This window comes from Physeter macrocephalus, chromosome 17 (assembly GCF_002837175.3).
Source record: "Physeter macrocephalus isolate SW-GA chromosome 17, ASM283717v5, whole genome shotgun sequence".
Classification (NCBI taxonomy): Eukaryota; Metazoa; Chordata; class Mammalia; order Artiodactyla; family Physeteridae; genus Physeter; species Physeter macrocephalus.
This window is the reverse complement of record NC_041230.1, coordinates 9,669,792-9,691,897: the sequence shown is the minus strand read 5'-3', so window position 1 is coordinate 9,691,897 and position 22,106 is coordinate 9,669,792. Positions and strand designations below refer to the sequence as shown.

Below are 22,106 nucleotides of genomic sequence, written 5' to 3'. Positions count from 1 at the left end.
TTCATGTCCCATTGTTTGCACCTCCTTTTTATGGGTTCTTGGTCAAAGGTGACTCCAGGTCCAGGTAGTAAAGAAGATTGTTCATTATAGCTCAGCCCGTCCCTTTTACGATCTCTATTTTTACCTCAAGCATAGCACGCCTTTATAATTATTTTCCATTTAATTTTCCATTTATATTTCCAATTTCTGTCAGGGAACAATGAGAAAAAGAAAACGCAAGCCAAGTTCTACAAGCGCCCCAAGACTCCACCTGCTGATTCAAAAATAAAATTGCAAACAGGCGGGAAGCTCAGCCCTACAGAGGATTCTGGGACGTGTAGTCTCGACGCTTCCTGTGCTTGGGGCACTTCCGCTCCAGGAAAGCGCGGATGTGTTAATCGCGCCGCTGGGGAAATAGGAGAGTACAATCCAGTGCTGTGCGTGTTTGGAGGCATTTCGGATACCGGAGGGCGAGAATACGAACCCGCTCCTTTCGTGGATTCTGGGAAATTCGATTCAGGCCGTCGATGTTAGAGTCGGCACTTTCGCCCCGGGGGGCGGGGCAGCGGCTCTTGTTCCTCTCGGGGATACTGGGAAATGTAGTCCAGGAGCTCCGCGTAGTCGGAGGTATTTCCGCTTCAGGAGATTGCGATTTCGGCCTTCGGTTCTCTCAGGGAGGTGAGTGATCTTTGGGATCCTGCGATTTCTTTTAACTTTTGTGATCTGGTCCTGGGATCAGCCGGCCTCGGTCCTCGGTCACAGGGCAGAAAAGTCTCGACCTGCGGCAGAGGGCGGGGTGGAGGGGCGGGGGCGGCCGCTTGCCTTCTCCTCGTCCGATTCTCTGCGTTTGCGGCGGTTCGCAAGTCCTCGGATTGTAGGCGGACAGAAATCGGCAGTTTGTCTCCCGGGCTCCTTGCCGTCCAACCCGCCTCCCCCTAGCACCTTCCTTCCACACGCTTTGTTACTTCCTAGCGACATAAGGTTGGATGAGAATTTAATCTTTTTGTGCCTTGGTTTCCTTTTCTGTAAAAAGGGATATTACGAGTACCTGCCTTATACAAGATAAATGTTTGGGACAGATCAGGCGTGTGGCAAGGTGTCAGCTGTTAATGATATGATAATCAGAAAAGCATCGCTTTCGGTGGAAGCTCCTCGAAGTGCCACTGGCTCTTCTTTCTGATCCCTGCCGGAAAGGAGGCTGTGTCTGGACGACTTCTGACCCGTTTTTAAAGAAAAAGTGGGTCACCCACAGATACCCGCTGTAGTTTTCCCAGGACCACAAAGTCGTTGTGTCTCCCAGCCTCCTTTCCTTCTTCTGCTCTGGATCTGAAAAGGGGGGCTGTAGAAAATAGAGGAGTGAGCCCAGGGCTTCTGGTAGCAGAGCCCCACCGTGGCAGGACTTAGCATCTTTCTTTTCTGTTCCAGCGGTAGAAGGTATTTTATTCATTAGTAAATATTTCTGCTACAAAAGCGTTCAGTTACTGTTAAATAATTGTGAAAATATGTAGATCGTGTACAGGGCATGAGTGGTAATCAAAATTGTTAAACATTGAGTCCTAAGTCTCATCCTAAGGGCTTTATAAAAATTAGTGCATTTAACCTTCACAAGGCCCTATGAAGTGAATACTTTTATTACCTCTATTTTACAGATGAGGAAATGGAGATAGAGCATACTTAAGAGCAGTGGGATTTGAGTCTAGGGCTTGCGTTCCTTCCATCTTTGGATATCCTTGGTCCCCTAGTTTAAAATCCCAAATTGGAATTAGGAAACAAAATAGAAAAACAGTCTATCGAAATATTCAACCATAGGAAACTGGCTGCAGAGGAGGCATTTGGCATCAAGTTGTGGAGGTAGGTTGGAATTTTATTGTAGAGGATTTGAAAGCAAGGTTAGTGAGTTTGGCTGTCTTTATAAAAATTTGAGGGCTTCCCTGGTGGCGCAGTGGTTACGAATCTGCCTACCAATGCAGAGGACACGGGTTTGAGCCCTCGTCCAGGAGGATCCCACATGCTGTGGAGCAACTAAGCCCACGTGCCACGACTATTGAGCCTGTACTCTAGAGCCCGCGAGCCACAACTGCTGAGCCCACGTGCCTAGAGCCTGTGCTGTGCAACAGGAGAAGCCACCACAATGAGAAGCCCTCACACCGCAATGAAGAGTAGCCCCTGCTCGCCACAACTAGAGAAAGCCCACGCGCAGCAACGAAGACCCAACGCAGGTGAAAATAAAATAAATAATAAAAGTAAAAACATTTAAAAAAAATTGAAAGCATTCTCATTTAATCTTATTTTAAATAATATTTATAGTTTATATTCCGATTATAGAAGAAATGCACATTCATTGTAGAGAATTCAGAAAATGTAGAGATATGATGTAATGAAAAACATTAAGAATTACCAATATAGTTGTATATGTTATAACGTATAGGATATGTATGACATATATAGGACATAGACATATAGGATATTGGTGATTATTAACATTTCAGTGCATTTCTGTTTGTCAGTTTTTCAGTGTGTATTTATGTTATACAAAATTGTTATCAGATTATTCATACCCTTAACTCTTTTTTTTTGTAAATTTATTTTATTTATTTACTTTTGGCTGTGTTGGGTCTTCGTTGCTGTGCGCAGGCTTTCTCTAGTTGCGGTTCGCGGGCTTCCCACTGCGGTGGCTTCTCTTGTTGTGGAGCATGGGCTCTAGGCGCATGGGCTTCAGTAGTTGTGGCGCACGGGCTCAGTAGCTGTGGCCCGTGGGCTCTAGAGCACAGACTCAGTAGTTGTGGCTCACGGGCTTAGTTTCTCCGTGACATGTGCGATCTTCGCGGACCAGGGCTCAAACCCGTGTCCCCTGCATTGGCAGGCAGATTCTGAACACTGTGCCACCAGGGAAGCCCTATATCCTTAACTCTTAATTCTGGAAATTTCCAGACAACCCAAAGTATAATATCAATATAATGAATTCCTGTGTAACAGTCACCCTGCTTCAGTCCTTACTTATCTTGTTGCATCTCCCTCTCCCCATGCACACATTTTTCCCATTGAGTATTTTAAAGCAAACCCAGATGTTGAGTTAGTAGGACTTAAAAATTAATTATTATAAGTTGTTTATATACGAAGACCAAGGGAGGGGAGATTGTATTAGTTTGCTAAGGCTGCTGGAACAAACTATTACAGCCTGAGTGGCTTAAACAACAGAAATTAATTTTCTTACAGTTCTGGAGCTGGGAGTCCAAGATCAAGGTATCAGCAGGTTTCATTTCTTCTGAGGCCTCTCTCCTTGGCTTGTAGATGGCCGCCTTCTTGCTGTGTCCTCCCGGTCTTTCCTTTGTGTGTGTGCATGCCCCTGCTGTCCCTGTTTGTGTCCAAATTTCCTCTTAGAAGGACACCAGTCAGATTGATTTAGGGCCCACCCTAATGATCTCATTTTAACTTAGACACCTCTTTAAATGCCCATCTCCAAATACAGTCACATTCTGAAGTCCTGGAGATTAGGAGTTTAACATATGAGTTTGGGGCTGGGGGGGGTCACAGTTCAGCCCATAACAGGTATTAACAGCAACTCTAAGATTTTCACACATGGCAACTAGGAGAATGTTATTTATATGAGAAAGTTAGAAAGAGTTGCACTTACGGAAGGAAAATGATGAATTTCCTTTGCTCCTTTGGAGTTGCACTTGCCACAGGGCGTGTAACTCTCAGTTTCATCTCTCTCTCCTGTTAGGCTACAGGGTCCTCTGATTCATGGATCTGGTAATATTCTTCTCGGAGTGCCCAGCATGGGGTCGACAGAGAGGAGTTGTTCAGTAAGTGTGATTCATGCAGCTGCCCAAAAGGGCTACAGCCTGTGATTAGAGAACAAAAATAGAATGACAGTCTATAACCATATGCCTTGTCTGATACCTCACTTACTTTTGGGGAGATGTAGAATTCACCAACTTTTTCGGAGCGTTCAAAAGTTAATGTATCGGGCTTCCCTGGTGGCGCGGTGGTTGCGCGTCCGCCTGCCGATGCTGGGGAACCGGGTTCGCGCCCCGGTCTGGGAGGATCCCGCGTGCCGCGGAGCGGCTGGGCCCGTGAGCCATGGCCGCTGAGCCTGCGCATCCAGAGCCTGTGCTCCGCAACGGGAGAGGCCACGGCAGAGGGAGGCCCGCGTACCGCAAAAAAAAAAAAAAAAGTTAATGTATGATCATGCTTAGTATCGTCATGCTCTAAAACAAATTTCCTTGGAAACAAATGAATTCTTTTAAAAAATTGAAGTATAGTCGATTTACAGTGTCATGTTAGTTTCAGGTGTACAGCACAGTGTTACAGTTATACATGTGTGTATATATACATTTTAAAAGAATCCATCATTTTTTTTTCTTTTTTTAATTGAAGTATAGTTGATATACAATGTTGTGTTAGTTTCTGGTATACAGCAAGGTTATTCAGTTATACATATATGTATATATTCTTTTTCATATTCTTTTCCATTATAGGTTATTACTAGAAACTGAGTATAGTTCCCTGAGCTGTACAGTAGGTCCTTGTTGGTGGTATATTTTATACATAGTAGCATGAATATATTTATCCCAAACTCCTAATTTTTCTCCCCCTTCCCCTTTGGTAACCATAAGTTTTTTTTCCAATCGATGTTAATGTTCAATTTTTTGTTTAATATGTAGGGAACATGATAGAGATGATGAGAATAGCTGACATTTGTTGGGCACCTTTTGTGACTCAGTGAATTTCCAATGCTGTATGTGCACTGACTCATTTTTCTTTCATCACAATGCTATCATTACTCTCATTTTTAAAAGTAAGAAGCAGGGAATTCCCTGGCAGTCTAGTGGTTAGGACTCCACACTTTCACTGCTGAGGGCGTGGGTTTGATCCCTGGTTGGGGAACTAAGATCCCACAAGCTGTGTGGCATGGCCAAATAAATAAATAAATAAATAAAGGGAAGAAACAGTTGCAGACAATTGAATAAATGACCTGGTTGCACAGTCAGCAAGGGGCAGATCCAGGATCAAACCTGAGCCGCTGGGTTTGAAACATGGCTCCAGCACTTTGTGACTGGATGACCTTGGGCAACTTACTTGTCTGTGCCTAAGTTTTCTTACGTCACAATATTAATGCCTACCACAAAATTAATGCCACCTCCTAAAGTTTTTTTTTTTTAACATCTTTATTGGAGTATAATTGCTTTACTTGAGTTATTTGTAGTGAGGTGGATGGACCTGGAGTCTGTCATACAGTATACATATAGTCAGAAGGAGAAAAACAAATACCGTATGCTAACACATATAAGCATCCTCTAATAGGTCCTCAGATGATGTGAGTGCTTAGCTAAGCTCAATAACCTTGTTCATAGTTGCAAATGAAGCAACTGACAAAGGATTAATCTCCAAAATTTACCAGCAACTCATGCAGCTCAATAACAAAAATCAAACAACCCAATCCAAAAATGGGCAGAAGACCTAAATAGACATTTCTCCAAAGAAGATATACAGATTGCCAACAAACACATGAAAGAATGCTCAACATCATTAATCATTAGAGAAATGCAGATCAAAACTACATGAGATATCATTTCACACCGGTCAGAATGGCCATCATCAAAAAATCTAGAAACAATAAATGCTGGAGAGGGTGTGGAGAAAAGGGAACACTATGGAGAACAGTATGGAGGTTCCTCCTAAAGTTTTTGTGAAGATTAAAGGGGATATGATATGGAAAGTGCTTGAAATAGTGCCTGGCACATAGTACCTCCTCTATGTATTACAGACTAGAGTTGTCCTTTATTTATTACAGGGGAGTACACAATATGAAAAATGCAGTGAGTTATTAAAAGGGCAAAGCATATTTTAGGGTATTCTTTTCTCCCCTACCTTATTCTTTTAATACTTCAGTTCTACCATACAGTTCAACAAAAATGAATAGTTTCAGTAATAACCATTGTTGAAACTTACAACTAACATAATTGGCTGTCTTTTGAACCTAGTGAGTCTCTGGGGGATGATTATATGGTCTCTCTTGCTTTAACAAGGTCTAAGTCTGCACCAGCCAGTATCGTAGCCATTGGCCACATGAAACTATTGAGCTCTTGATATGTGTCTGGTGCTGAGATGTACTGTAAGTGTCAGGCACACAAGGGATTTCAAGCACTAAAAAAGAATGTAAAAGATCTCAATAATTTTTATATTGATTGCAGGTTGAAGTAGTAATATTTTGGATATGTTGGGTTAAATAAAATATATTGTTTATATTTTATATTATAAATATAAAATTATATTTTATATTTATATTTAAATATAAAACATAAATTTATATTTAAATTATAAATTTAATTATAAATTTAATTATAAATTATATAAATTTATAATTATAAATTTATATAATTTTTATAAATTATATAAATTAAATTATAAATTTAAATATAAATTTTATTTAAATATAAAATATTATATTTTATATTATAAAATTAAGCTCACTTCTTTTTACATTTTTTAATGTAGCTTCTAGAAACATTTAAATTACCCATGTAGCTTGCCTTATATTTCTGTTGGACAGCACTGGTTTAAATGGAAGCCTCCCTTTTCCTTCTGAGGATTTGCGTCCAGGGGGCATTTACCAGTTACTCTTGCCTCTTAGACCTCCAAGGTCATCTTACAGTGGAGAGGAGCAGGGAGTTGGTCATCAGAAAGCCTGAGTGCCAGGCCTGGCCCTACCCTGGGCTTCCCGGCTATTCTTGGGCAGCTCGGATAACTCTTTGAGAGGCAGAATAGAATAGTGCAGTGGTTCCCAGACTTTGGTCATATTAGAATCACCTGGGGAACCTGGTAAAAACTATAAGGACCCAGTCCTTTTACTATTTCAATGAGTCTAGGCTTCTGTGTTCTTTATTAGCTCTCTGGATGATTCTGATGCTGTTCCAGTCACTGCCTGTTCACCTGGTTTAGGAAGGAGAAATCCTTGTCCTAAACAGTATGAGATGGCCACACCATCCAGCTGAGATTGGCAGCAGTTTATTTGTCACATACTCACAGCCTGCAGGAGGACGCTGCCTGCTATGCCGGGCCACCCAGGGCTGCACTGGGGGCTAGAATGAAGCAGCGGGGGCTCTGGGAGGCAGGCTCAGTAGTGAACAGAGGGTAGGGTGACCTTGCTTCTGGCAGGAGGACGTGATAGGCTTCTTTGAACAATTTCGCAGCTGGCACAGAGATGAAACCTGTTAGGCTGAGGACTCAGTGGGTGAGGCTGGTCCAGCTGATGGAGTGAATTGTGTCAGGTCTTCATTTATACAAGTGACCGAATGGCAACGTGGGGAGGTGATTGAGAAAGAAGGTTTTTAGTACTCACAAGTCCCCCAGGAGCAAGAGACACAGCATGCCACCAAGGGCCACACGAATCCTGTCACACGCAGGGGTCAGGGAGCAGGGAGAGAGGACCGTGCCTCTGTGACTATAGTGGCGGGAAGGAACTAGGTGGAGACATACCCTGTTGGGCACTAAGTGAGAACAGGCAGGTCAGAGGGCAGTGATTGGGCGGATTATATTATGACCCTCTTGTGCCCTTGAAAACTGGCTTGCAGGGAATGTGTAAATAACTGTGGTCGACAGTCTGGCCTTGTGATCCAACAGACTTAGGAAGAGGTTAGTAATCACAGATGTCAAACAGCTAATACAGAATCTAAAAACATGGTTAATCCATAGGGGAGCTAGCTGGATGGGGCACCTCTTCCCAGGGGAAAGGGCCATATCTGGAGACAGCAGAGGAGCTCACGGCTAGGCTTTCTGGGCCCTGTGAGGCTCGGAGATGTCTTGGTAGCACTTGGAATTTAGGCCTTACAACAGAGATGCACACCAGAGTTTGAGAACCACTGCATATTGGCCAAGGGCATGGGCCTCGGTATCATTTTGTCTGGGGTTCATTGCCTGGTGCAGTGTCCTGACTGGACAATGAAATCATAGCCTGGGATGGCGGGAGGGGGGCAAAAATGCAGATATCAGCAACCCACCTCCACAGATTCTGATTTAATTAGTTTGGGATAAGGTCTGAGTTTTTTTTTTTTAAAGAAATTTATTTATTTGTTTATTTATTTTTGGCTGTGTTGGGTCTTCGTTGCTGCACGCGGGCTTCCTCTAGTTGCGGCGAGCGGGGGCTACTCTTCGTTGCGGTGCGCGGGCTTCTCATTGCGGTGGCTTCTCGTGTTGTGCAGCACGGGCTCTAGGCACGCGGGCTCAGTAGTTGTGGCACGCAGGCTCAGTCGTTGTGGCTCGCGGGCTTAGTTGCTCCTCGGCATGTGGGATCTTACCGGACCAGGGCTCGAACCCGTGTACCCTGCATTGGCAGGTGGATTCTTAACCACTGCGCCTCCAGGGAAGTCCCAAGAGGGCTGTTTTTGACGGATGCTACTCAAATTGTGATCCAGGGACCAACAGTATCATCACCTGGCATCTTAGTAGAAATGTAGATTCTTCGTCCCCATCCTTGATCTCCTGATTTAGAATTTCTGGGGATGAGACAGAGGACCCTCTATCTTGGCAGGGTCCCCGCCCGGTTGATTCATGGAACATTAAAATTTGAGACACACTGGTAGTGAGAACTGACTCAGGACTTTTTAACAAAAATATTTTCTGTTTCCCTCTGGCTAAATTACTCATCCTTCAGATATCAGATACCTGTATGGTTCTGTCTGCCTTAGTTCAGGTCTCTGCTCAAAAGTGAGAGAATCCTTCCATGACAAAAACTTATTCTGTACCCGCCCCTCCTTCTATCTCTTCCTATACCTTTACCCTGCCTTATTCTTCTTAAAAGCATCTCTCCTATATCAGTGTGTTACTGCCCTTGTACCCCATTATACTATCTGCTCCATGAGATCAAGGTCTTTGCCTGCTTTGTTCACTGCTGTATCTTTCACATCTAGGCTCCTTGGCTGGCACAGAGCAGGCTCTCAGTAATTATATTTTGAATGAATGATTCGGGAGATAAATCACGAGGCCCTGATCTACATGGTGCGTCTTTCAGTTCTTCCTTCCAGCAGTCATTCTGTGAATCTTTGTTGAGTTCCTGGCAAGTGCCTGCGGCAGCGTCCTAGGTGTTGGGGACACAGCAAGAAACAAAATTCCCTGCGGGACAGATGTGATGAATATAAATGAGCAAAATACCTAGTAGGATGTTAAAGAGTGATACGTGCCAAAGAGAAAAGAATTAAGCAGGGATGGGGGGTCAGAAGTGTGGGATGTCATTAGGAGATTGAAATTCTCTGTAGGGAGGAACTGTCTGAGGAGGTGACATTCAAATAAAGAAGGACGTGATTCTTGGTGTGGCCCTGGTAACAGTCTCTCTGGCCCCAGCCCCTTCCCCCTCAGATCTCCCATTTGCTGGGAGAGTGATCTGTTTCCAACACCAAGGAATCTTCTGACTCTCCCTTCCTTTGCTGCTTTCCTGCTGACTTGCCGATAAACTGGGACCCCCGTCATTATGGTTTGAATCCTGCCTTCCTGCCCAGCTTTTTCTGCCTCTTGTTTGTGTTCACTTACGGTCGTAACATTTGTTCTCTTGAGGTTTTTCCAGAGATTCTGCTTCCCTCTGGCTAATAGAACTCAGTCATCCTCCAGGGCTCAGATCAAGCCACATTGACATAGAACCTGCTCCAAACAAGCGTGGACCCCAAGGCCCATAACTTGTGCTTCTAAAGTACCCAGTTCACTACCCTGGTACTTAGCAATGTGCTGGTTTCCTAATCACTAGACTGTGAACTTGAGTAGTCGTATCTTTTAGTCTGATTTCCATAAATGTTCATTGAATTAATACACTCATTTTTTAATGAAGAGTTAAGTTATCCCGTCTAGTGCTAATCATGCAGGCACTTAAACAGTTGTCATTCTCAGTGTTTTGATGGACACACTCTGTGGATTTTGTAACAGAAGTCTCTTTCGACATTGACTTTGAAGGGTGGGAAGCACCTTCCTAAGATAGTATTAAAAATCCAGAGGCCCTTTTCCTTCCAAAGATGACCTTGATCTTGCAAATACTGTGGAAGACCTAGAAGAAAAACTTGGAAATAAAACCCCCGCTCTCCCAATCCTCCCAAGTGGGACCAGCCTCAGAATTTTGCCTCTCAAAGAGACCTTTGACCAACTAGTCTAGTCTTTTTATGTGCCTCTGCTGGAATGAACCTGTATGGGGGGGCTCATGTGTCAGGACACTGACTGCTAAGTGATCACTGTGTTACAGGCACTGCTTTAGGTGCTTGGGATGTAAAGCTGAGTTAGTATTAATCCCAAAACAGGCAGTGATTTACTGATTATACCCTTTCCACAGAGGTAGTGGAAAGATCTCCCTGTAAAACACTTCTTGTTGAGCAGAAGACGCTGGACAAATATAGAGTCAGAACAAGGTGAATTACAAATCCTGAAAGGATTTCTCTTCTAAGATTGGAAAGTTTTACACTGCCCTTTTCCATACAGGGTTCTTGTATCTGGAGTAGGACTAGGTAATAATAATAATCTAATAAGTAATTAATGAACCAATAATTAATTAATACTAATCTCTTAATCTGGATATTTTACTCTCAATTTGCACACTTCCCAGAATCAGAATCATACTCTGACAGCTACGAGAACTTGTATTAGGGCCACTGTGTGTGGTTGGGCGGGTCGTTCACTGCACCGGGGCTCTCGGTTGAAGGCGTAAGTGGCGTCTGGAATCCTGCCCACGTCTGCTCATCAAGCCGTGTGCGGTTGCAGCCACCCCAAGGAAGAGCTTCCTTGACTATTTCATGTAAAGCAGCCCTAGTGAATGTTTAAGCTGCCAGATACTGTTCCACATGTTTTATGTAGAGTCACTTAGACTGACTAACCTTCCTATGAGGTTGGTATTATTATAATTATATTACTATATTATATATAATTATATTATTATATAAATATATTATACTATATATCTATATAATATATAATTATAATATATTGTATTATAATTATATAATTATAATAATTATTGTTATTATTATAACCATCCCTAATTTATAGATCAGACCTTGGGACTAAGTAGTAGCAAGTTGGAGGTGCCAGGATTCAAATACTGGGGGTCTGATTCCAGAGCCTACACCCTTCCCAACCCTGTACTCATCTCCTTCAAGCAGATCCTCTGGCTTCAGAGTCCTCTCCCTGTCTCTATGTCAGTCTTTTATCCCTAGCTCTCAAGCTCTCGTTTCTCTTTGCATGAGACCTCAGACTCCCATCTGTTTATTTTTTTCTTTAGAAGCAGCAGAGAGACAAGATCTAGAAGACCTGGCTTCTTTGTGAGAGCTGGATTCAGGTTCCGCCCCTGCCCCTTGACCTCACCAAGCCTCGGCTTCCTCATCTGTTACGTGGGAACAACAGTCGTCATCGTCATTATTTATTGAGAACTTGGTAAAATGCCAGGTACAATGCCAAGGGCATTTAGCTCATTCATCCACCACAGTGACCCTAGGACTGACATTCTTTTTTTTTTTTCTCTCCTTGTTATAGTTGAGGAGAGGCACAGAGGTGGAGGTGATCAGACTGGAGTCACACGGCTAGTACACCCCTAGCTTCTTCACAGGTGTGTGGGAGGTACCTTAGTGGAACAATGCGTGCCAAGTGCTTCTCAAGGTCCCTAACACGTACTTAGTGCTTATGTAACGTTAAACATTGCCGTTTTCGTTGTTTTCATCATAACTATGATTAGCTTGTTCATTTAAGTGGCATGTTGAGTAACTTACTGTTATATCACAGGATTCTATTCATTTTTCTTCATCTCCATGATAAGAGTGTTTTTAGGCCCTACTGTTAACAAAGTCAAATTGTCAAGGTCTTACATCTTTGAAAAAGCCATCATCCACAATATCAGATTCATAGAGAAAGTAGAATAGTGGTTACCCGGGACTGAGAGGAAGGGGAATGGAGAGTTAGTGTTTAATAGGTACAGAGTTTCAGCTTGGGATGGTGAAAAAGTTGTGGAGATGGTTAGTGGTGATGATTCACAACAATATGAACGCACCTAACGTACTCTACACCTAAAAAATGGTTAAAATGGAAAATTTTTTGTGATGTATATTTTACACAGGAAAAAAAATCAATGTAATCTTAAATATTACTGCAAAGGCATCAAATTAAATATGACAAACCAGAGAGAATAACAGATATTGCCGAGATTAAAGGTGATTTTCATACAACAAAGCAACAGCCTTTTAAGGCTCCATTGAAGCTATTGGTGAGGACAGGTTTTATGTTACTGAATATTACCTGCTTTCTGCTGCTACTGAGAAATAAGGTGCCCTGAAAGTGTTCTTTGAACTTTCTGCCTACTTATTTAATTCTTACAACAATCCTATGAGATAGCCGTTGTTAATCCCTCTATATTTACAGATGGAAGAATTGAAGCACAGAGATACTAATAATTTGTCTAAGATTTCACAGCTAATATGTCACAGTTTCATGAACCTAGACATTTGGTCCCAGAAATTACTCTCTTAACCTGGGTACTTTACTCTCAATTTCCGCCCTCCCCAGAATCAGAATCACACCCTGAGAGCTACATGAACTTGTATGAGGGCCACTGTGTGTGGTTGGGTGGCTCGTTCACTGCCCAGGGGCTCTTGGCTGAAGGGGTGAGTAGCATCTGGAATCCAGCCCAGGCTTTGCTCATCAGGCCACCCTGAGGAAGTGGCACTGTTGCTGCTTCACAGTAAGCAGCCATATGGGTCAGTGATACCCTTGGCCAGACTCTGACGGCTTTTTTCTCCTTCCCCCATTGTGCCTGCCCAAGACTCAGCACTTCCCCAGAAGTAGGAGGACAAAATGACCAAGTTCAAGGTGAGTTGGGCTTGCCCTTCTAGGTGTTAACTTGTCACCTCATTTCTCAGTGATAAGACACATCCTATTTCTTTCTTGGGAAAGATTAGGCATTTGGGAAACTCTTCCCAAGAAGAGGGCCAAATGATCCCTACTTTTTATTTTTGTTTGATTTATTTTTGTTGTTTTATCACCTTTTGTAATTTCACAAATAAGAGTAGAACAGAAAAAGTCAATAACAACGAAAAAAATCTCTCACGTTATTACTGTTTCCCTTACAAAACAACTGTCTTCATTTTCCCATGTTCTTTTCCTCATATGCGTTCATAACTGTATATTTGTGATTCCTGTAGTATAAACTTCTCAAATTATACCTTTTCTAATTGATATTATATATCCCACATCTTTAATGGCAACATCATATTCCCTTGAATTTGTGTACATCGTGTGTGTGTGGTGGGGTGTGTGTGTCTCATAACTTTTCCCCATTCATGGACATTTAGGTAGTTTAGAATTTTTACCGTTTTAAAGAACACTATAGGGGCTTCCCTGGTGGCACAGTGGTTAAGAATCCACTTGCCAGTGCAGGGGACACGGGTTCGATCCCTGGTCTGGGAAGATCCCACATGCCACGGAGCAACTAAGCCCATGCACCGCAACTACTGAGCCTGTGCTCTAGAGCCTATGAGCCACAGCTGCTGAGCCTGCATGCCACAACTACTGAAGCCCGCGCGCCTAGAGCCTGTGCTCAACAATAAGAAGCCATCGCAATGAGAAGCTCGCGCACCGCAACGAAGAGTAGCCCCTGCTCGCCGCAACTAGAGAAAGCCCGCACGCAGCAATGAAGACCCAACACAGCCAAAAATAAATAAATAAAAATAAAAATTTAAAAACAAAACAAAACAAAACACTGTAATAACAGTTTTCCTAATACAACCAATTTCCTCAAAAGGGAATTTGGAAGAATTTGCCATTCTTTGGTCTTAATGTTCTAGGTACTCTAAATTGACAAAGTACATTTGCTATGCAGTACCTCGGGTATTTTGTATGTAGAATATTCCAAAATGGCAGAGTGCACCAGGATCTAACTAACGCTTCACACAGAGTCATGTAAGAAAGCTAGATTGTTTCTTACCCATGTCTGAATCATATCATGTGCATGTTTTATTTATTGATTTATATTTTTATTCACATATTAATGAATTTTTTCAAAGTACTAATGTACTTAATTTTAAAAGTACAAAAGGACCTGCACAGAGACTTTTCATTTCTTAACTGCATTTAGTCTCAGACCAACCTTATGAGGCTGAACTTGGTCTCCTCTGCATTTTAATGACAAAGAAACAGGATTGTAGAATTTCAGAAAATTGCTCAAGTTCACGTAGGAAACCAAAGATCCAACTGATCCAAAAAAGACTCCTAGGAGTTTTACTTGGATAAAGACAAGGGAAAAGAATTCTCCATCTGGGACTTAGCCTATTCTCTGGGGTGCCTAGTTGTCCTGGTGGGTGGAAGACTCCATAGATGATACTGTCCCTACCACAGATCACTCTCGGTGGCCCCTTCTTCTCCATGACCTCTGTTGCTCATATAGTCTTTGTAGGAAAGATTAAAACAATGCTGTATACGAGTGATTCTTAATTATGGGTGATCTTACCCTTAGGTAACATCTGGAAACATTTTTAGTGTCACAGCTTGGGAGTGCTACTGATATCTAGTGTGTAGAAGCCAGGGATGCTGCTAAACATCCTACAGTGAACTCAGCAGCCCCCTGCCCCACCCCCAACAAAGAGTCATCTGTCCTTAAATGTCAGGAGTGCCAAGGATGAGAAAGCATGCTGTACCCAAACCTGTACAAGAACAATAGCAGAATGTGGGTGAAAATATTTATAATACACACCCTAAAAAAAAAAAGTTTAAAATATCTAATAGGAATTTTACAGAATCCTAAGATAAAACCCCAAATGGAGTATGAGCAAAGAACATTAACAGGCAAGGTTCTGAAGAAAAAAATGAAGATGGCTAGTAAATATGTGAAAATATGAGCTTATTAATTATCAAATAAGTATGGATAATCCACATAAGTTGTTTTTTACTGATAAAATTGCCTAGGATTTAAAAATATGGTTATATTCAATGTGTATGGTTTAGAGAATCAGGGATACTTATATACTCTTGGAGGAGGATAAAATAGGGGAAAAGTTGAAAAGAAAATCTGCTGTTGTACATAATTATTTTGAAGCTGCCTATTCTTTGACATTGCAGTTTTCACTCTTTGGAACTTATCCTAAGAAAATAATTGAATGGGAAGCAAAAAATCTATGTAAAAAGTTCTTCTTCTCCACATTTATTGTGAAAAGAAGAAAATCTAAAACATAAATGCGTTATGGGGAATGTTTATGTTACGGTTAAATTGACTCTGGTCTCTCAGAATCTGGAACCACTTCGTACACATCGTCCCCACTTTCCTCAGTGCTGCCCTTTCTCCAGGGGACCTGCATTGCAAGGTTCAGGTGGAGTGTGTTTGATGTCTTAGGAGGCGGTGACCTTCAAGGACGTGGCCGTGGTCTTCACGGAGGAGGAGCTGGGGCTGCTGGACTCTGCCCAGAAGAAGCTGTACCAGGAAGTGATGCTGGAGAACTTCCAGAACCTGGTCTCAGTGGGTGAGGAAGGGCACTCTGGGACTGAACATCGCATCAGCCCCTGTGGTATTTATTTACATGTCCTTGAATCGGTAGGGCTTTGGAGCTCTTGAACTGGTTTCCGGTTTTCTAATCAGCATGAGACACAGAGATGGCGTTTTCTAGTCTTTCTCCCCAGGCCAAAGTGTGTTTGTAAACGAACTGTTCCTTGACTGCATGACTGCTGTATGTTTTCTGGCTTTTCAAATTGTGGTCGTCTCTAATTAGTAGGTCATGACACTCTTTAAGGAATCGAAATAAAATAGGGTAGAAGATATCAGAGCCCTTGGCAATAACTGCACGTTGCAGTAAAAACTGTGGCCCGTTGCCAATAATAGTGTGAGAAATGGTGAAAAGGTTGCGATGAAAATAATGTTTTCCCATAGTTTATGCTTATGTCTACCTATCCTGGGTTTTTGCATAAAATGTATTTCCTCCCATGGGTCATAATTAAAAGTTTGGAAAACACTGATTTTGATATCCTGAAGACAGTGCAGTGGGAACCACAATTTTTCTTAATTTGGGCCTCTAGCATATTGATTTTAAATGTTTTTCCTTGCCTTTTTTGCAGGGCATCAATCGTTCACACCAGATGTAATATCCCAGTTAAAGAGAGAAGAAAAGCTTTGGATGATAAAGATAGCAACCCAGAGCCGTCGCTCCTCGGGTGAGAGCCGTGTGACCCTGAGTCTGTCCTGCTTCTTGCTGCCTCCACAGCTGTGACTCTGGTCCAAGTCAGCACCTAGACTGTGGATTACTGCCTCAGTCTTTGTAATGCTCTCTCTTCTGCTTTGCTCATTCTCAGTTAATTCTCCACTCAGAGTGACTCTTTTAAATTCAAATCTTGTCATTTCTCTGCTCAGAACCTCTTGTAGCTTCTTACTGATTCAGAATAAAATCCCATCATTGAAAGTGGCTTATGATATCCCATATGCCCATCAGTTTTGTAGTCTGGTTTCAAAACCAACTTTTTCCCTTGGCCATGGGGCGGGGTGGGGGGGCAGTGGTTTAAATATTGACTCATACTTGAAAAAGGAAAAATTTTACACATACAGAGAGTATAAAAATTTCAGAAGCAGGCAATCCATAGGCCCCATGGCCATTTTTATACCCTAGGTTTTTTTTGTTTTTGTTTTTGGCCACACTGTGTGGCTTGTGAGATCGTAGTTCCCCGATCAGGGATCGAGCCTGGGCCCTTGGCAGTGAGAGTGTGGTGTCCTAACCACTGGACCACCAGGGAATTCCCTGATTTTGTGATCATCATGATTTTCTCATCAGCAACATCCACATAGGTTAGCCCTGTATCTAGTGAAGGCTTTTAGCGTCCCAACAACATGGCTGTTTCCACTTTCTTTCCTGTTATGGGTAACTTACTTGAAAAAGCTCTTTTACTTTTGTAACATGGCTCTAACTCTCACAGAGATGTCAAACTGGGATTTATTTATCCATTCAAAATGTACTTATTGAACACTGACTGTATTCGACAGGGTTCTGGGAGTGGTGATAAACCAGTGAATAATACAAAATGCTTGTCCTCATGGGTATCGCATTCAAGTGGGAGACGACATAAAATGAAAAAGATCAAGGACGTATGTAGTATGTCAGATAGGAATATGTGCTGTGTAAAAACAAAACAGGGTAAGGCAAATGGAGATTGCCAGGTGTGTAGAATGGATAGGGAGAATTTACTATACGATATTGTATGGTAAAAGAGGCCTCACTGATAAGGTGTTATTTGAAAAGACACCTGAAAAGAAGTTAGTAGCAAGCTATGTGGCTAATCGGTGGAATAGAGTTCCAAGGAGAACGTAACTCTTCTGGTCCAATGTTGATTTCGAGACTCTGTGTTATGCCCTATTTATTTCCTTGTGAGTTCTTGCTCTGTTGTAAAAGATAACCTAATTTTTCACTCTTTTTTTTTTTACCCCTGGTGGTTGTAGGAACTTTACTGTTATGAGGTTTTAGAATAATGTATGTTATTACAGTAACATACTAATTCCAAAACTTGGCTTTGATTTTTTTTCCAGCTAACCCTTTCAGTGTTGGGAAGACCTGGCTCTGTGGCCAAGGAAAGTAAAGTTTATAGCCCATTTGTAAGGATATTTCCCAGCAGGAGGCAAAGAACCACTCTCTGCTTATACTCTGAACTTTAGGGCCTTAGGTGATAAGGTATTTCTCCCAGACATGTATCTTTCCAACTTATTCATTGCCTCAAAGTTTCCTTCCTTTGGAGTAAACTTCCATTAAAATAAAGCAGAGGTTTTTCAACATTGCCTGGGGACATCCTCTGATAATCTGTCTAAGGGTCTTACTAGACATTTTGAGCATTTTGGTCAGATGTGCATGCAGTAGGCAGAATTATGTGGAAGCTGTTTATTAGCCACCTGCTACAGCAAAGAAGATAAGGCTTTGAGTAAGGTACAGCTTTGTCTTTGTAAACATTCCCTAGGAGGTATTTTTCTTGCTCTGTAGCCTTCAAATTTCTAATTTATATCTCATCTATGAAACTTACTATGATTCTAATTGGATTCCACTAATGTGTAGTGAATGACAGCCTGGTGGGCCACCTCTTGGTGTCTGGAGGCATGTAAATCAGAGAACATGATACATGATGTTAAAGAAAAACAGAAGCTTTTCGAGGTTCAGTAAAGCCTTAGGGTGTGGGCCTAAGTTTATAACCTTGACATCTCTGAGCAAAGCATTCACATGCCCCATCTCTAAATTCTCTTTATCCATTTAGGAGACAAGAATCTAAATGGCATGGAGACTCTTCAAGAAGTTGGATTAAGGTATCTGCCACATGAAGAGCTTTTCTGCTCACAAATCTGGCAACAGGTTACAAAGGAATTAACTGGGTGTCAAGATTCCATGGGAAATATTCAAGGAACTGGCTCTCAGATGGAAAAACAAGGTGGCATACTCAATAAAGATGAGGAGTTTGGTAAAGACTTCAATCAGACTTCACATCTTCAAGTTCACCGCAGAGACCACACTGGAGAAAAACCCTACAAAGGGGTGGAGTGTGAGAAAGGTTTCATACAGGACTCTCACCTTCAAATGAACCAGACAGCCCATGTAGGAGAGAAGCCCTACAAGTGTGAAAAATGTGAAAATGCCTTCCGTCGGCTTTCAAGTCTTCAAGCCCATCAGAGAGTCCACAGTAGAACAAGGTTGAACAAATATGATATGTCGTGTAAGGGTTTCAGTCAGAGGTCATATCTTCATCATCATCAGAGGGTCCCCACTGGAGAGGATCCACACAGATTTGAGGAGTGTGGGAAGAACGTTGGGAAAAGCTCACATAGTCAAGCTCCTCCCATAGCCCACACGTTGGAGAAACCCTATAAATGTGAGGAGTGTGGACTGGGCTTCAGTCAGCGCTCCTATCTTCACATCCATCAGAGAGCCCACATGGGAAAGAAACCTTATAAATGTGAAGAGTGTGGGAAAGGCTTCAGTTGGCGTTCGCGCCTACAGGCTCATCAGCGAATCCACACTGGGGAGAAACCCTACAAATGTGAGGCATGCGGCAAGGGCTTTAGTTACAGCTCACACCTGAACATCCACTGTAGAATCCACACAGGCGAGAAACCCTTTAAGTGTGAGGAGTGTGGGAAAGGCTTCAGTGTGGGTTCCCACCTCCAAGCCCATCAGATAAGCCACACGGGAGAGAAACCATACAAATGTGAGGAGTGTGGCAAGGGCTTCTGTCGGGCCTCAAATCTTCTGGACCATCAGAGAGGCCATAGTGGTGAGAAACCATATCAGTGTGATGCATGTGGAAAGGGCTTTAGTCGTAGCTCAGATTTTAACATTCATTTTAGAGTCCATACAGGAGAAAAACCCTATAAGTGCGAGGAGTGTGGGAAAGGTTTCAGTCAGGCCTCAAATCTTCTGGCCCATCAAAGAGGCCACACTGGAGAAAAACCATACAAATGTGGTACATGTGGGAAGGGCTTCAGCCGGAGTTCAGATCTTAACGTTCATTGTCGAATTCACACGGGAGAGAAACCCTATAAATGTGAGAAGTGCGGAAAGGCCTTCAGTCAGTTCTCAAGCCTTCAAGTGCATCAAAGAGTCCATACTGGAGAGAAACCATACCAGTGTGCAGAGTGTGGGAAAGGCTTCAGTGTGGGCTCACAGCTTCAGGCCCATCAGAGGTGTCACACTGGAGAGAAACCCTACCAGTGTGAGGAGTGTGGGAAGGGCTTCTGTCGGGCCTCAAATTTTCTGGCTCACCGTGGAGTCCACACAGGAGAGAAACCATATCGATGCGATGTGTGCAGTAAGCGCTTCAGACAGAGATCATACCTTCAAGCCCACCAGAGAGTCCACACTGGAGAGAAACCATATAAGTGTGAGGAATGTGGTAAGGTCTTCAGTTGGAGCTCATACCTTCAAGCCCATCAGAGAGTCCACACTGGGGAAAAACCATACAAATGTGAGGAGTGTGGGAAAGGCTTCAGTTGGAGCTCAAGTCTTATAATTCATCAGCGAGTCCATGCTGGGGATGAGGGTGACAAGGAGTGCCCCTCATAAGAGAATACGTACAGCAAAGAAGCTCTATAAAATTACATGGTTTAATACCTCAAATGGGTGCTGAAATAGTCCTGCCGTAGAAGACAAAACATCTGTTTGATAAAAGAGTATTTCTGTCAGAGCTCGACATGTCTGTGTGGTTGGGCGACCACATGGCAGAGAAGCCTCGTAAGAGTGGAGACATAAGAACTTCATTCAGAACCTTGACATTTAGCAGATATGACAGAGAAGAGAGGCTTAAGAAGGATGAGTCTGAGCTGAAGGTAACCAAAAGTACTAAGACGGAAATGCCCAAATCTCTTCCACCAGAATAGAAGCTCTCGGAGAGCGGGGACTTTGTTGACGGCCAAGTCCACTCTGCCTCTTCAGTGCCTAACACACTGCAGGTGTCCAGTAATGTTAAATGAGTAAAAGGGAGAACAGTCACTTTTGAAATTTTCTTTCAGTTCCTCTCTAAAAATTTCTATAAAATTGTAGAAGGAGGAATTCTCCAAGGCTTGGAGGATTAAATAAGACACTTGGGCTCATTTCCCCAACCCTGAAGGTCCTGTGAACTAGTGCTTATCAAGCTCAAGGTTGTAACCCATTAGTGGGTCCAGAAGTCAGTTTACCAGGTTGTGGCCAGCACTTTTCTATGTTAACAGTTCTCTATGGAGATGTGATTTGCATGCAGCCACATGCATAAATAAGTTTACAGCTTCATGAATTTTGACAAATGTATCTACTTGTGTAATCATCACCAAGATCAATATATACCATATTTCTATTAAACCAGAATGTTTCCTTGTGTACTATTCTTGTCATTCCCACCTCCAGGGGCAACAAGTATATGATTTCTATACCGTGTATTAATTAGGCCTGTCCTTGAGCTTCCTGTGTGTTCAGTATGTACTCTTTATGTCTGGATTCTTTTCATCAAATATATGATCATCCTAGGTTCACAGAAGGCAATTGACAGAACTCAGTATTCATGATAAAAATTCTTCAGTGAGATAAAAGGCATCTATGAAGATCCTATATGCTCATGTTCTTCTTTTATTGTTAAGGAATAATTTATATACAGTAAAATCGACTGGTGGATCATTCTGTGTTTTGGCAAATGCTTACTATCATATTACATCACCACAATCAAGACATTTAACAGTTTCACCAGCCCCGCCTTTCTACTCTTTTTTTTTTTTTTGTAACTTTATTTTATTTATTTATTTATTTTTCGCTGTGTTGGGTCTTCATTGCGGTGCGTGGGCTTCTCATTGCAGTGGAGAGGAGCAGGGGATGGGTCCCTTAATTGCATTTTGACAGGGTGTCTTGGGACCTACAGGTTGAAAGTTCAGGGTAAATAAGGCAGTGTGCAAAAGAGCCATTTGGAAGCCATTATCCATTTTGTAATTTTAATAGGGCATCCTTCAGTAGATCATTGTTTATCTGTAGATGATAGGACAAATGAAAGTTGCAAGTGTTGCTTTCTTGTAAGGTCTGTGCCTGAACTGAATGAGCACTTAAGTGTGTATCCTGATCAGAGTCCATGATATCTGGGGGCCAAGAGGAAACCAAGTTCTAATGAGGGCTATAGTGGTGAGGTTAGCACCCTGGAAAGGGTAAGCCAAGAGTAGACCTATCAGAGTATACATATCATCAGTCATTGTGAGGACAAAATGATTTGTGTCAGCACATTGGCACAATGGCCCAATAAAATCAATTTGATGGTGAGAGAAGGGTCATTCACCCTTTGGTATAGACCTTCATGGGCTGTGCCACCAATAATCACATTGGGAGGGTAGGGTTTGGGTTAGGGCCAGTGACATGGAGATGCCATGAATTTTGGCCCCAAATATAAGCGTCTGGGGCCCAAGATGAGGGTAATACTTGAGTTTATTTGAGAAATGGGAGCAAATTGGACAGATATGACATTTAAATGAGCCACCTCTGGGAGTCATGGTAGGAGCTGAGATGGGAAATTTTCATTGTAATACATGAGGTCTGAGAGGTAATATATTGCCAATGTGGAAGGCCCTGTCATAGGGGATAAGCCTGAATGTGAAATCTATTTTGAACCCATCAACTGAATCAAACAGTCTAGGAGTCTGTAAAACTGTG

The 22,106-nt window shown here is 42.4% G+C and overlaps 1 protein-coding gene across 12 annotated transcripts; it reads left to right on the top strand.

The window, feature by feature from the left end:
- The first annotated feature begins 446 nt into the window (after positions 1–446).
- On the top strand, positions 447–21,081 carry ZNF45 (zinc finger protein 45). 12 transcript variants are annotated; one of them, XM_007107705.4, is made up of 7 exons: positions 447–657; positions 11,234–11,397; positions 11,485–11,557; positions 12,764–12,810; positions 15,326–15,497; positions 16,042–16,137; positions 18,211–21,081. In XM_007107705.4, the coding sequence occupies exons 4-7, from the start codon at positions 12,796–12,798 to the stop codon at positions 20,007–20,009; spliced, it is 2,082 nt and encodes a 693-aa protein (XP_007107767.2). In that variant the 5' UTR covers positions 447–657; positions 11,234–11,397; positions 11,485–11,557; positions 12,764–12,795; the 3' UTR covers positions 20,010–21,081. The 12 variants fall into 12 exon arrangements, with proteins under 12 accessions (XP_007107767.2, XP_007107765.2, XP_007107764.2 ...); XM_007107703.4 differs by having other exon boundaries at positions 11,485–12,605; XM_007107702.4 differs by having other exon boundaries at positions 448–657; positions 12,508–12,810.
- The last annotated feature ends 1,025 nt before the right edge of the window (positions 21,082–22,106 follow it).